The following is a 15,835-nucleotide window of genomic DNA, read 5'->3' on the forward strand; positions in this document are numbered from 1 at the left end:
CGCAAGCAGGCGTTTCAGAAGAACACTCCATGACCTAATGAAAGGCATCTCCGCTGCTTTTTGAAGTCTCTCAAGTGTCTGCTTTCGTGAACCGCCGAGCTCATGCTGAAGACAATGCAGTTTGAAGTCTCTTTTGTTGTTTGTTTGTTGAAAACATAATGCCAAAGCTAATGATGTTAAGTTGAAAGCTTGGATGAGTGATCTTGAGGGCCAGGCTGTAACCTGATGATTACTTTGCTGTATAACTCTGCTGCACTGGGTATGTGTTTTCACTGTGTGCGTGTCTGTGTTTTGTGGTGCATTGCCACACTTCGCTTTACCCACTAAATATAAACAGCGCTGGAATAAAAGAAGGATTATATTGAGTCCGTACTCCTTAAAATGTATTTGTTATGTTCCAAAGACACAATTAATAGACGTGCGTGTACACAAATGACACTCAAAAGTTCGCACGTTGTATTTCAAACTCTGATCTCAGTCACATGCAGGAATTCTCACAGTAGCTCACCCACACACAGACACTGTCACACCCACAACTTTCAGACGTCACCGCCACCATCAAGACCACCTCACTCAGGGACTCTTGGCAAGTGTAAACACTGCAGCTTGAATATTAGATTAGAAAATTACCCACACACAAATCTCAAAACTAAGTAGGGACAGTGACAGCTAATGAGAGCCAGTTGTTCTCTACTCCATTCCCATGGAAAGAACGAAGAGAGGCAGGAAGAGAGGACAAAGGAAAGAAAGATGATGATCATCACTCTGCTTCTCTGGGGGCTGGAATCACTGCAATTAAGACAGACCCAAGGGTGCTTCTGTCTCTCATTCGCTTACACTTTTGCTGTAGTGTGTCTTATAGTATAATCACACCTTTTTTCCACATCTGGCCTTCATCTTAATTTAATCAGTCACCAAAGAAATGTTAAGAGACTTGTTTCAGTTGTCTGGGGATGTAAGAGAAGGAGTTAATATAAATGTTTTATATTACATGCGCAAGGGCCATTCATCCATTTATCAGCGACATTTTCTCCGCCAAGTTCTCCATCTAGCTTTAGCTCTGCGATAACTTAATCATAAATTTTCTGTTTTTGCCGTCCCTATTTTGTTTACCATGTGGCTGATATCTTGTTTATCATAAATGATGGAAGCATTTGGTGATGAAGTCCATTCAGCAGCATCCTATCCCAGCCAAGAGATTATGCTGGACGAGAAGAGAGAGTCTGTGTATCATTTCTGAATACTTACATCATGACGGTCGAGCCACTTTTCCCCTCTGTTTGTTTTCACTAGCACATTCATGGTGTTAATCTAGAAATTGTCTTCTGGCATTTTTGAACACTTCCTGCACTAAGTAATACAACTACTTCGCATCCTGCTTATACAAATAGCCAGTGTTATTGTAGCGATATGGGGTAATTCCTGCGTGTCCTCAAAATCACCCCTAACCCAACCGTTGGATTTGATTGGTGGATCTGAATCAGGGTTTTGGTTTATATTGGTGGATCTGTTCAGGATGACTGATGCAATAAGTCTCCTGTTGAGCTGTAAGGGTGTCTGTCAGACCTTTTAAATCATTCTTGATTGCTGAAGATTAGGAGCGGGGCATGGTGGGTTTGGCGAGAGCCTGGAGTCATACTGGGAAGGCCTAGGTCTTAAACTCTACGTGTTGAGCACAGCACCGCAGCCTGCTGAATGTCAGAGCTCTGGATACAACTAGGTTTTACTAAGCAATGGCAATCTGCATTCTATTTGTGGCAAAATATTTGTAAGCAAACTAATGTCGTAGGAGAGAACCGGTTTTGAAGTTCAAACAATTATAAAACGGAGGCTTTGGCCGCCACATCTCCCAGAGCCAGATTTTTGTTGAGCAGCATACTGTAGTTCCCCAGATGGACCACATTAACTCACTCTTTTCACAATTTTTCTTTTCATTTTCCAGCCTTTATCATTTTGCATCTTTGTTTTTGAGCCAGGGCTTTTCCAAACCATAAAGCAGCTGACAACTGAACATCATCTCTGTATTCATGTTTTCTTTTGTGTTCCTCTTTTCTTTAGTTTTTTTTTTAAGTTAGGTGTTTCACAGGCGTTCCTCGATATAGAGCAGCCATGTCACACTCAGTGCTTTCCTCTCATTGCTTCTCCTCCAGTTGATCTTTCTGGGTGGAAATTGTTCCAACTGACCCAGCGCTTCAGGAATGTCAACATGCATAAATATTACTGTCACCTGGATGTTTGCTATCCCCCCTCTGTATGTCATGTGGCATCAGGGGAACAAAAGAGTCTCTGACACGGTAATCAAAATATTCTCACATTGTTATTCCTCCAATCCTGTCCAAAGCAGAGATAGAGGGAGAGAGGAACTAGGGAGAGATGCTGGGGGCCTGGGAAGAGAGAATGAAAAGTATAGGATATTGTCTTGTGTTCCTTTGAGAAACATGCCGTTAAACCCTGAAGGAGAAAACCCACCCACAAGCATTACAGGGTGGAGGGAGCTTGTTAAAATGGCCCCACTCTGCGCCCTGAGCTTTGGAGTACGCTGTGTTTAAAGTACAGTTGACAGTCACTCTGAAGCACTCAGCATCCATTTGCAAGCTCCGAGGTCGCGACCTTCCATTGCTTCTTTGTTGTGGTTCAGTTGAAGTGCATAGCAGGTTGCCTTTGTTATTGAAACAAAGTTGAATGTATTAAATGACTGCCTTTGATGCCCTTTTTTGCTTTGTGACCGCTGTTATGGCGTACAAAGAGCGGTGACTTCATATTATAAATGTCTTCCCCCCTGTGTTTTCCACAAGAAAATGAGAGAATAAATTGTGGTCTTCATGGCATTTGGTTAAGTATTATTGTTATTATTTTTGATTAAGATGAGGTATTGCTGCATTGAGGTTTTCTTCCATCAGCACAAAAGCACAGAGGCCTGCTATCAGCTTTATGGTTCTGGTAAACAATAGCGGGTAGCACAACAGGGGCCTAACCTGTAAACTCTGATGTAGTCAAGATACAGAAGTTAATTTCCATGCAGGCGTCCTGCAAGCAAGTAGCTCAACTGAATGCTTCTGTCAAAAAGATTTAGTTATATGACTTCCCATGTTTTTCAATGGGAATTCTACTGGAGTTGCAGGAGAACATGGGAAAACTGTGATAAACATGCAACAATTTTTCAACAAGAAATTATGAAAAGCAGCTCAACATCTAAGCTGACCTCACCTGACTACTGAGACTACTGCTTGTGCTTCCTGCTGGTTTCATTTAGCCTCAAAAGTGCTACTAATATTTGTTTCCTAAATTAAGGACAGAAGTTTCTTTTTATTCTAGTTTTTGCTCCACAGTCATATCTGTTAAAATAAAACTTATATATAAATACATATATTATATAAAAATATATTTGACCATGATTTGAAAAGGAGTTGACAGCCAGAAATGGAATCATAATATTTGTGCAGTTACTATATTTGATTTGGAAGAAAACAGGATTGACCGTATATTTGAAATTTTGCCTGTAATGTCTGTGAAAACTCAGACATCTTCAAGGTTTTTCTCAGAACAACTATGTAATTCTCTAACGACGTCAAGTCCTCTTTCACTCAACACTAATGTTCAAGTTCTTTTTATACCTCTGCTGTGACCTTCTCCAACAATTAGCACTGTTGTCACTTCCTGGTGATGTCACCCAACCAACATTTCCATTCATCAGTGCAGTCCCGCTTTGATTGTTTGACCAACAGACGTTTGACGATTCCCTGCTGTCACAATCAGGTGTTTCTCTCATGTTTTACTGTTTTGTCATGCAGTTTATTCATATGTCTTACACCATGCCATCAAGCTAAACTGGGGCATCCTGGAAGCCTTTCTTGTATTAAATGACTGGATTCAGACTTCAAACAAGATATTTGGCTGTTAAATAGACCTTTTGAAAGGAATAATAGTCACCTTTGTTACTTGGACTGAATTTATTGTGTTCTTTCCTGTCGACTACCATGGACTTCCCTACCGTCTTAAAACATCCAGATTTTCATGTTCCCTGATCTCTGAACCTGAATCGCAACCTACTTTTGATTCATCTGGAAACAATCAACTGCATATGTGGTATTCAGATGTAAAAGTTATGTTGTCATATTCGACTAGCCAGCCAACACTGTAAACGGGTGGCATTTGGATGATGTGACATTTGCTTCCGCTTATTAGCCTTATTCTAGCCAAGCTGTTCTGAGTTACACTGACAGAAATAGGGGTCAGAAGTCGTACAGATGCGCTCTGATATGATTGGCACTTTGGAGACTCATGGTTTCACACTTTGGGGATTATCCTCCATTTTCCAGAATGTTCTGCCTAGAGACTCTGAGGGGATGACCTCATGATTGGCCGATGGGGGTTAGGGGGGTTGTGTGTATGTGTGTGTATTCACACGTTCATGATCGTGATCAACTAAGTCCAGAGAAAGATTGCATTGGGATCTGGAAACAGCGCTTCAGTGCAGCTATTATATAATATAATAGAAAGTAATGGTTGGAAAAGGGGATTTCAGCTGGGACCAGGCCTGTAGCTACAGTGCATGTTTGTATTCTGAATTTATTGCCCTCTGTCAATGAATAAATTGGCGAAAGGTTAAAGCATACAGACTACAGAGCCATAGGTTTATGTTTTCTGTGTATACCTGTTCTCTTTTTCTATAAGTAAGCACAATGGGGATATAACTAAGCCCAGAAACACGGGTTGAAGGCAGTTGTGTGCTTTAAAACTATAGAGATCAAACCCTGGGAAAGCAACTGACTTCATGTGTGTTTATGTGTACATGTTTGTGAATGTACTGATTGCATGCGTTGATTTAAACTACATTGTATGAACAACTGTGCACTGCAGTATGTTTTCTCATTGTCTCTTTTCCTCTACGCCCCCGATTGTGTTCCCCATTATCCCTTATTCCACTTGTAAGCACATCTAAATATAGACCAAGAATTTGCTTAGGGGGCACTCTCTTAGTAGTGGTGGTTAAAGAGAAGACGGGGTATTTGCTGTAATTGTAAATGCATGTGTACAGCCTAAGCTTGGGAAGAGAGACAGTAAAGCGTAAAGAGTATCTGGCAGTTTCCCCTGGCTCTTGCTCTTTCCCAGCTGCTGTGCAGCTTATTTGTCCCTTCCAACGTGGGGCGCTACTTGGAGTGGACATTTTGCCTTTGCTGAATGCCTTTTCAAATACCTCCTTACCTCAATACAAGTTTCACCCGCTTAACACAACACACATGGAGACAGGTCCAGGCCCTTTTCTGCCTTCTCTCCCCTCCCCATTGCTTGGAAAATCTTACATTTCTACAGAAAAGGAGTGCACACATCCTGTCCTCATTAGGCCAGGGAAAGGAGAGGGATCTGGCAGGGCCGATCCTATGGAAGCCCTACACATGAGCCTGGTCGAACAGAACAGGCAGGCAGGCAGGCATGCCGCGGCGTTTTATATGGCTCTTGTTCTTAGCCTTTGATGACACTGTTTAGAATAGGAAATATCTAATAAGTCAAGTATTCTGTCTAATGTGCTGCCAGTGGGTTTAGTATTTGCCTGGAGGTCTTGAAACACTATCTCCGCCACAGCAATAATATACATTTAAAATTCTCATGGAGTGGGTGGGAGGGAGTGATGTAGAGAGAGCGAGGGGGCAGCTGAGAGTACATGCTGTAATAGCAACCATGTGCAGGTTGGAGTAGACGAGGGTGGGATAGGGTGGGACACACCTTGGGTCTGTTGAAAACTCTCTTTCTGTATGTCTTCTGTATTTTTCAATTTATCATAATCATGTTTCAAAAGACAGCAGTAGCTAATTGAAACTGACATTATACCCATTAACATGGATGAGAAACATGGGGGACAGACTGTAATAATGGGGTTACAGTGTTGAACGTGTTATTGGAAATGATGATGATGAATAGGCCCAAGTCTCTTTATGATGCACCTGACAAGCCTGTGGCTACAAGAGTGTTTAATTGATGTGAGGCAGTGGATGAAGAAGCTGGAACAGCCGTACATTGTAAGGTTGTTCTAGTTTATTGTAAGACTTACATGCTCACATGTGCCCTCTCTGACATCTCTTTTGTCATATTTTTACTTCTGTCTACCCGTCAGTCTCAGCTCTAGTGTGTGAGTGAGAAGAAAGTGCTTTTGTGGAGATGGTTTAAAGTGTTTTTTTTTCTCAGCATCTACAAAATATTTTCCATGCACTTGGGAAATTTTTGAAAACTAAACGCTTCTGTTTATTCCAGCTTTTTTTACCCACACGTGTCAGTTCTACATAAACATGTCCAGTAATTTATTATTTGGTAGGTAGCATTTAGTTTTATATGTTTGTCTCATTCCTGCCCCATGGGAGCCAGTGGCGGCTTCTTTATAGTCATGAAGATGGCATGCTTTGGTAGCAGAATAAAGATGCCTGTTTTCATTGTCGCTTGAAACCCAGCAACCTACTCACATTGATTTATATCATCTGTCACTGAAAGCTTTTTATTGCCACAACGGCTGGAACTCTCCCGACATCCGTTAGTTGGAGCCAAGCATAAAATCTCTGTTGCTTTATACACAATACCACAGTCACTGCACGAAACAATTCGATTTACCGGGGTGAGGCCCTTTTTTAAAGACATTTCCAATATTGCAAGAAGTGCAAAATGATTTTAAGACCACAGAAAAAGTCCCAGAGCAAGCCTTTAATGTCTCTGTGGCTATACGATGCTCTCCTTCTTTAGTCAATTTGTCCATGGTTTCAATCAAGCAAGTTATTTGGTTTGTGTCCTCTTGTAAAGTCTTTGCCTCCCAAAAAAAAAAGCCTCTCCATTTTTATCTGATGCTCTCATCCCTCTCTGAATGCTAACAAACCATCTTGATTTGGTTTGAGATAAAGCATTCTTTAATGCAAATTGAATGCTCATGTTGGTCACATTTATCAAGATGTTACACATGTTTAGAGGTGTTTGTGTAGTTACACAGGTAGCAGCTGCCCTTACAAGTTAAATTACATTACCTAGAGATTAGGTTTTCTACCTCTACCTTTTGGAAAAGGTCTTTTCCAGAGGTCAGCAAGTGACTGCTGTTTGACGGGTGCACCTTACTGTATGTTCTTAACATTCAAATATCACTATTTTGTGTCTGCAGTACAGAAATCAAAACGGAACAAACTGCATTAGCACACCAACAGAGTACTGTTTGGTACTTACAATAGGTACAAATCACATTTTTTTAACCAGAAACTTTGTTCTGGTCATTACGCTCAGTGATCTGATACTGCAAAGTCTTTTTTGTCATTCTTTCTTCTTTTTCACTCTGGTTGTTCTTGGAAGCCACCCTTTGCTCATGTTGCATGAAACCTCTGCTCTGTCTATACAAGAGCAAGCAAAGCACTTTGTTTACAGAGTGGCCACCTTCTCTTCCCACTTGCAGCCTCCTCTCATTGACTTTAACATCCAAAAAAGTCTGCATCAGTGTGAACATGTCCTTACCTTTCATTGTTTCTATTTACAGGTGCGTCGACATGAGCAGAAGCGTGGCACTCGAGACACTGCAGCAGGCATTGACTCTTCATCTCGTCACAGTGGGACTGGGCAGGACAGCGGCTTTGGCAGCGACAGCGCTCGCATCCGCATTGTCCAAATAGAACAGCAGAGCGGGACCAGCCACCACTGCATTGCGAGGCCCTCCCACAAGTCCACCATTACCAAGAACCTCAGCTTCATCCCTTTCGACATCTTTCTTACTGCTAGTAGACTGTCTGTCATGACCTATGCTTGCTCCAGTCCCCCAAAGGCCCTTCCCTCATCATCAGACACCCCCAGCACACCGGAGAAGACGGAGCCTGGGGATAAGGTAAACAAAAGGCCTGTGACATGGAAGCTCTCGCATGAGTCAGTTCTTGGATCTGTCAGTTGTCCATGTGTGTATAATTATTCATACAATACACAATAACAGGATGTGTCATTTATGTGAGCAGTGTAGTGGTGTACATGTACAAAGTATTAATATTACACAGTTTTGAAATCAACTTAATAATTTGGAATCACATTATGTGGTTGATGAGAGTAGAATCCAAATGTCCAACATAATCATATGACATGGATTTGTACAGGAACTCATGTGTTAATCTGTCACTGCCTATCCGGCCTATGCTATAACCTTTAAATATACAAATCTGATGCATATGAAAAGCTTCTCTTCACACATAGTCAGAGGTAATGTCATCCAAGCAGATACGAAACTGAAAGACTTCTGACCACCAGCTGAAGCACTACTGTATCCCACACAAAAAATAAAAACAAATACTGCAGCATTCACAGGAGTTCAGAACTGTGAAATTTATGTTCCTGGTTATTGTGAACAACCAGTCCCTCCAAACAGTGGCTGCAACTCAATGCATGTAAAGCATAAGGATATGGTCAACAGGATCTGTATATACTATATAATGCTATGATGGTCCAAAACTCTGTAGAGGTGTTTCCAGCATGTTACTGAATCAATGCCCCAAATAATTCCATTGAATTCTGTGCAAAACAAGGTTCTACACAGAACTAAATAATCATTCTGCACCTGCTTTAGGTGGGAAAGAGTGCCCTCAACCAGCCTGAGATCACATCTGAGTCTCCTCCAGCCTCGACTTCTCCGACTCCAGACCCTGCTCCGTCGAGTTCCCTCGCCGGCCTGACTGCTGAAGACATCCTCAACAGCAACACCTCCCAGCCGGCTTCCCCACTGCTGAGAGGCAGCCTGCTGTCCCTAGACGGCCTGCCCACTCCCAACCGCTCCTCAGCACGCCAAGCGCTGGGTGTGACTATAGTGAGGCAGCCAGGGAGAAGAGGGACTGGAGACCAGGTGCTGGAACCCCTGCTCTACCTCCAGGTGATGCAACCTTCTGCTCTGCTCAGCTGCCACCACCGCAAGCAGAGAATGGAGCTGTCTGTGTTTGATGTGGCCTTAAGAGGAGTAGCTTCTGACTACAAGTGCCTAGGTAAGAGAGATTAGGCAAAGAGGATGACAATGTTTGGTTTGGAAAGAGATACTTTATAGATTGTGGTAAGAGCAAAGGGTGGAATTTAGATCTCCAGATCAAGATAAGGTTAGACCCTATTTAGGGTACAGGAAAAGTAACTTTATTACCAGCTCATTATATCAGCATAACAAGACTAATAGACTACATTAAATGAAATGTGTTATTATATATTTAAAAGAATTTTTTGTCCTGTTCTCTACCTTTCTCCATGCCCTTTCCTCTTCTTTCTCTCTTCATTAATCACTTCATCTATTTTATTCTGCCCAGACCCAGGAAAGACTTTGCCAGAGTCTCTGGATTACAATGTGTTTTGGCTGCAGACAGTAGCAGGCGAAGTGGACAGTAAAACAGGCATCCCTCCCCCTCTGCTCTGCCTCCAGATCAAAGATTTCCTCAATGGACCAGGTGGGGATCATGCACACACACACACACACACATACACACACACACACACACACAGGCAGACATACAAACACACTTTTCAACACATGCAACTTCTGTGCACTCACGCTAACATTCTGTTCACCGTTTTAAAGCATCCGTTTCACATTTAATCCCATTCCAGAGAAAATGTTCACCTCTTTGAAGCAGCAAGAAGCGCACCCACACATATACACATACCAGAGGCAAACACAAAGGACTTCTTTTCTGCTCTTTGTGCAGATCATGAGTAATGTAAATGACGTTGGGGATGTTTTCTGCAGGAGGCGGAAGCCACTCATGTCACTAATATACTAACTTTGAACAGCAGCCTACAAACTCCTGTGGATTTGAGTGTGTGTGTGTGTGTTTGTAACTTCAGTCTCCTGTGGATTTGCCTTTCACAGGGTTTGGTTGTCTATTTTTAGACTGATATGATATGTTGACCTAAGGGGTGTGGATGATATCCAAATAGAACTGAAATGCAAAAAAGTGTGAGTGGGCTTTTGAGTGTATGAGTGTGCACAACCTTTTTATCCCTATGAGGGTTTCATGGAGAGTGTGTGTAGGCGCAGGACATCCTTCAGAGTTCAGCTCCCTGAACCCAGCAGGCCAGATGCTGCAGATGCAGACACATACAGACACCCAACCACGGACATACTCTGACATATAGGGTGCCTTTTTTTTCCACCTGCATACAATCATGAGCACACTCTGTGCATGTGCAAAAAAAAAGCTCCAGGCTGGATTGTAGGTGTTATTGATGATGGTTTGAAGAAGATTATAGCCCCACTCCCCGCCCACACGCATCCCTTCCTGCTGTCAGCAAAAAGCCCTCAGCTTCTCCGTCCACCTGGAATCACACAACACCACACAATGCAGCTCTCTGTACACCACAATACAGCCACACAACACCAGTATCCAAGTACCCCTCTGCTCATTACAGATGACGCCAGCAGTCAAATCACAGTGAGCATGACCTTTGCATGAGGCAAGAATTACGTCAGATTTTCAGTCAGGTTTTGAGCTTATATGGTAAATTTGATTCCTTTCTGATTGGGATCCACTGTACACTGGAGAGGCCAGTTGATGTAGCGACTAGAGAGTCTTTTAACGTAATGAGTATGTACTGACCTCTCATCTCCCTTTGGGGAGGTGCAAGAAACAAGAACACCAGTAGATGAACTGTAGTATCTTTTCCAAAGATTAGATAAATATTTAGATTTAGGTTCACAATGTTTCTTTACAATACCATTCAAAAGTATGGACGAATGTAGTTCATTTTTAACAGGATGTTTCACTAAATAGGGTTACTGCCTGTCATATATCTCAAGACAATTTATATTACGCTGTATGTACTTCTGACTCTAGTGTGCGGTTGAAGTGCAGACGTCTGCATTGTGCAATTACAGTCAGGTGTTTTCCCTTGAACTACTAAAGAGCAGAGCTATCCTTGTCTCCGTAGGATAACTTCACTCATAATCACTCACATTCATTCTCCTCACATACACACACATACAAACAACACGCTCCCCAATGACTCAGACAGGATCCAGGCTCAGTGTGAGGTTGCCCCCAAGGTCAGACTATGCTGGAAATATCTTGAATTGACCACACATGCTACTGGTTCCCCTTCAACCACAGAGTCACAAACACACACACACATACGCACACATTTTTTTACTGTGTTTGGTTAGATGACTATGGTGGAGAATATCATCCTCCGCAGGGATGGGGGAGGAAAGGAAGAAGTTACAAATATCCGGACAATCCATGTACTGATGCTGACTTTTGTTAAATATACTTTGATCTTCAAATCTTCAAAGTGTATCTGTCTTAACGGAAGCATCAGCGTCTTTAGTAAGAAGGTTCAGTAAATGTCTTTACATAGTGAGACAGCATGAGATGCCTAAGTTGTCAGTTGTTTGGAATAACCACATTTGGATATAAAACTAATTACAGTGCCAGCAAGATGAGAGAATAAATGACGATAGAATTAAAAATAAAAAGTGCATCCAGCATTTTATTTATCTATCCCCTGTTGTTTTCACAGATGGTTTATTTGCGTGCGCAAGTCCCTATAACTGTCTTTCCCTATGTGTGTGTGCTGTGATGTGTATGTATCATGTCTGGTGGTTCTACTTTGATTTGACAGTGCTTCACATTTGATTTATTTCAACGAGGCGCAAACGGAGAGCAGACCACCGTGAGGCCACATCGTGTGTGTGTTTACAGCAATATGCTCGCAATTTCAGCAGCATTTATTCTGCAAGACCAATCAAAGCTGCCCTCCCAAGGATGCCGAGTGGGAAACACTTATAACATGCGTACTGTAAACTGGATGGTGTTTCCACACTGACCCTCACTCAGCAGCCGCTCATCACATACACACACTCACATAAACACTACTAATGCAGATACATACAGGAGTTCAAGGCTTGACCAGCAAACACATACATGAAAAAGGCAGGGTTGGATTTGCGTTTTTCAACGTGAGCAGAGTTAAGTGATTGACCAGCGCACACGCAAACACACACATATACTTTCCTTCCCTCCCTCTCTCATCTTTCCTACACTGTTCCAGTCTTGGAGAGGGTCAGTGAGCGAGTCCAGAGATGTAACTGCTACCACTTGGAGACGAGAGATCAGCCCTCCCTCCGTAGAGAGGCAGCAGGTGATAGATTAGCTAGAACAAATTGGAACCATTACTCTCCCGTGTCCCTGGTTCCCGTCAAGCTATGGGTTTTTAGAAATGTTGTCAGTTACTGTATACAAGCCTGTGCCCCTCCGAACCGTCCAGAACCACTCTAATTCGAATCAGATGGCATCTGAGGCTCGTGTCACTGGCCTTACTAGGTATGAGGTATTTTTTTTGTGACAGTGGGATTCTACAGATACCCCTCAAACATTATTGGTTGCACAAACACAGCCGTGCGCACACATACCCTTCACATACGGGCCCTGTGTAATTGGACACATTGCCACCTGTGTCTGACACAGGCTCTCTGCTGTCAAGAGTCAAGCGTAAAAGTCAGCTAGAGAATCAAAGGTGGGGTGAGAATGAAAACAATGTTCGTGATGGTTGCACACACACATATACCCAACACCAGGTTCAAAGTGGGGACGGCGTCATGCATGACCTCGCCAAAAAGGCACAGTAACCTGGGTAATAAGCATATTTGATCTCCCCCACCACTTTGCAGAGATATATATGTGTGTGTATGTGCCTTTGTCAGACCTTGATCTCCCACTTTCTCCGGTGCTAATAGAGGCTGACACCTGAGAAGGGCCGGTCTATGATTCCCCCCAGCCTGTTCACATTAAGGCCTGTTCTTTAAAGGCATGTGAACACCAACACCACCTCTCAACCTCTAGGCTTGATGCCCGCTCCTTGCACAGGCCTTCCACTGACAGTCTCCAGCTTAAAATAGCCGTCAGTCTTACAGCTGAAGCTAAGGTGTTCCCAATAAAAACACTCATGCGTGTGAGAATGCCACTGCTGGAAAAGCCCTCTTTTGACTTCCTCTGCTTTGCGATGAAAGTACCACCACCTTTCTTTTAATTATTGATATTTCCTCCCTTCTTTAAAAAAAACAAACTCTCCAGCCTGTCCTGGCCCTCCTGAAGGTTAACAGGTAGTGGTATTAAATAAAATTACTAAAATGGAGATGAAGATAAAATGGTTGTAGTTTTCCAGGTACTGTATTCTCAGTTCTTCACTTTAAAGTGTTCAAGAGGTGTGGCGGTGAAAACAGCTGAAAGTCTTTATCACAGTGCTGTGTTACATCTTAATCCATGAATATAGGAATTTGCAGCTCAGTTTGTAAAACTTATAAGTCTGTCATGGCTTGTAAATAGTTAGTTTTTTAAAAAAAAATTCTTTTCCTGTTGTGAGGTTTTAGTTTCCTCTTTTTATGCCTCCTTTGCCTGAATAGTGAAACCACATGGAACATCATTGTAAAGGCTGTCTCTTACATACTCCCATATCAGCTCCAGAGAAACAACCAAACTTAGGAAAATGACACGGATGTACTCAACATGGAGCCATATAATGCTGTGATGTGATTTTATTAGAATTCTCTGAAAGATTCATCTTTTGACATTGCTCCACTACAGTAAAAATGTGCTCCATTGGTTGCTGGAAAAAGCCAGGGGGAAGCATTATGATTTTAAAAGTAATAAACTAGCAGTACTTCATGTTTTTTTTGTTTTTTTTGTCCTTTTTTTTTTGCATTTATGATAAATCGTTACAGTTTTGGGCTACAGGCATAAATCTTTTTGATGGAAGTTATAGTATTGTTGCTAGCGCAGTGTAGAGTTAACAAGCAATTAACTGGAACATCTTGCTGTATAATTGTCTGTTGTGCCCAGTAATACATTCACGTGAATGCAGAAAGACGTATGTGGTAGCTCTGATAAAAGAGACAACTCCCACAACCATGTCCAGACAAGGTTCTGACTTAGTGTTCCTCGGTGTCTGTGAAATTACCATATATCATAATGTAGATTTGAATGTGTTTGAACCCGTTACCATTTTTTGAGACAATACTATAGTCACTGCCTACTGAGGCAGTGAAACATGCATTGAGTCTAACCCTAACTGTCCTCCTGGCAGCGATCAAATAAGAATCAAATTTCATATTAGTGAAATATGTGTTGTAGCTAAAAGTGCAGGAACATTTTTCTCATGATAAATGACACAGGTTAAGTAAAAGTTAAATATAGGGTTATAATGTAGTATGCTCTATCCATTGCATTGATCACTCGGGGCAGGTGAGTTTCTGAGAGGTTAATCGGATAATTAATCTGTTACCATCAGGTCAGAACTGGCTAGGTGTGAGCGTAGGATGTTTTTTTCAGGGTGGGGGCAGAAAGGGATTTGAGGAAGGAGGACAATCAATAATCAGAACCAGCTCTCACTGTGTGGAGAGCCAGGCAAGGCCCAGGTCTCGGTGATGGCCCTGACTGGGTGATCAGAGACAGCTTCATGTGATTACAGCTGAGGTGGGGTTGATTAGGCCGAAGGGTGGAGGAAAAGTAAAAGATAGAAAGGATTGAGGAGGAGAGAAGAAACAGAAAGATGGGCTACATGAAACAGAGGGAGAAAATAAAATGGTGAAACAACAGGGGAGGGGAGCAGAGGAACCTGGATGAACAGCTGCATACAGGCTATTTATTCCACCACTGGAAAGTTTCCTGGTGATAAGTCAAGTGGAAATGATAAGCTACATTGCACAGCAAATTCCACCTATCTTTCCTCCAGTTCCTCTCTCGAGCCATCCTTCCATTTGACCATGTGCCTCACTTCCACTGGATTAAATGAAAAAGAATCCTGAGGGTGTGTGTGTGTGTGTGTGCATATGCATATATGCATGCATGCTTGCCTCTCTTGGCAGCGCTCCCACTCATGTCATCCAGTGCTCCTACCTGGGAAGGAGACAGACGGGAGGCCTAAAACCCTTAAAAAGCCTCTAAACACTGGTGCCTTGATGAGACCATGAAAAACAGCTGTGCTTGTTTTCAGCTGCTTCCCTCTCCCATCATCATGACCAAGTGGAAAAATGGGATAATGGAAGTGGTGTAAAACGGCATTGAGTTAATTCATGTGTCTCTGTAAATTCCAGTCAAGTGTTTGAAGGCTGCAGTGCACCAGAGAACGAGAAAGAGGTTGAACGGCAGAGAGACGAGGAGTCTTGGATTTATGTGGCTGGCATGAAGAAAAGATTCTCTTCTGCTATTCCGCAGTGTCACATTAGGATGTTATAGTGAGAGAGCCAGTAATTTGTGTGTGCATATGTGCACATATAAGACACTGAGACTGGACACAGCTGTCCTTTAACAGGACCTTGCATGCAAAGCTGAGTGATTAGAAGAAGAGAGAAGAGTTCAATGTTTGATTTATGAGACATGGTACCATGCTCATCCGGTGGGTTAGAGAGCAGCAGATCTTTCTCAGTAGGACACTGATGAAGCCTGCCTTTTCTTAAAACCCCCAAATGGATCATTTCCACTTTATGGTAGATTTTCAAATGACAAGAGTAGGTTTTACAGAGCAAGGACCCTGGCCAACTATGAATTTATTTAATTTGTGTCCTGGGTTAACATATTTTAAGAGGTCCTGCTTTTGCACTTTAGAAATACTAAACAGTCTGTCACTATGCCAACCTTAAAAAAATAAAATAAAATGTCAATTTCCCATTCACAAACACAAAAACATAGAAGGTGGAACACACACAGAGCCCCAGAGAGATCCAGGGAGTGTTTGTGTGCATGTTTTACCTTATAATGTACTACCCCTATGTGAAGTAACATTGTTTTTTCCCAGTAATAAAGTCATGTTTTTACTACCTGCCCAAAAGCATTGCTCCCTTTACTTCCTGTCCTGTTTTCTTTAT

The 15,835-nt window shown here is 42.3% G+C and overlaps 1 protein-coding gene across 5 annotated transcripts in view; it reads left to right on the plus strand.

Annotated features, from left to right (window-relative positions):
• Window positions 1-15,835, plus strand: part of LOC121904923 (vacuolar protein sorting-associated protein 13B-like) — a 342,443-nt gene that overhangs the window by 241,678 nt on the left and 84,930 nt on the right. For all 5 annotated transcript variants that reach the window (XM_042422732.1, XM_042422730.1, XM_042422728.1 and 2 more), the window contains 3 exons: window positions 7,502-7,843; window positions 8,570-8,978; window positions 9,288-9,425. In XM_042422732.1, the coding sequence (XP_042278666.1) occupies window positions 7,502-7,843; window positions 8,570-8,978; window positions 9,288-9,425 (889 nt within the window). The remainder of the gene's footprint in view (window positions 1-7,501; window positions 7,844-8,569; window positions 8,979-9,287; window positions 9,426-15,835) is intronic.

Source organism: Thunnus maccoyii, chromosome 10 (assembly GCF_910596095.1).
Source record: "Thunnus maccoyii chromosome 10, fThuMac1.1, whole genome shotgun sequence".
In the NCBI taxonomy this organism is placed as follows: Eukaryota; Metazoa; Chordata; class Actinopteri; order Scombriformes; family Scombridae; genus Thunnus; species Thunnus maccoyii.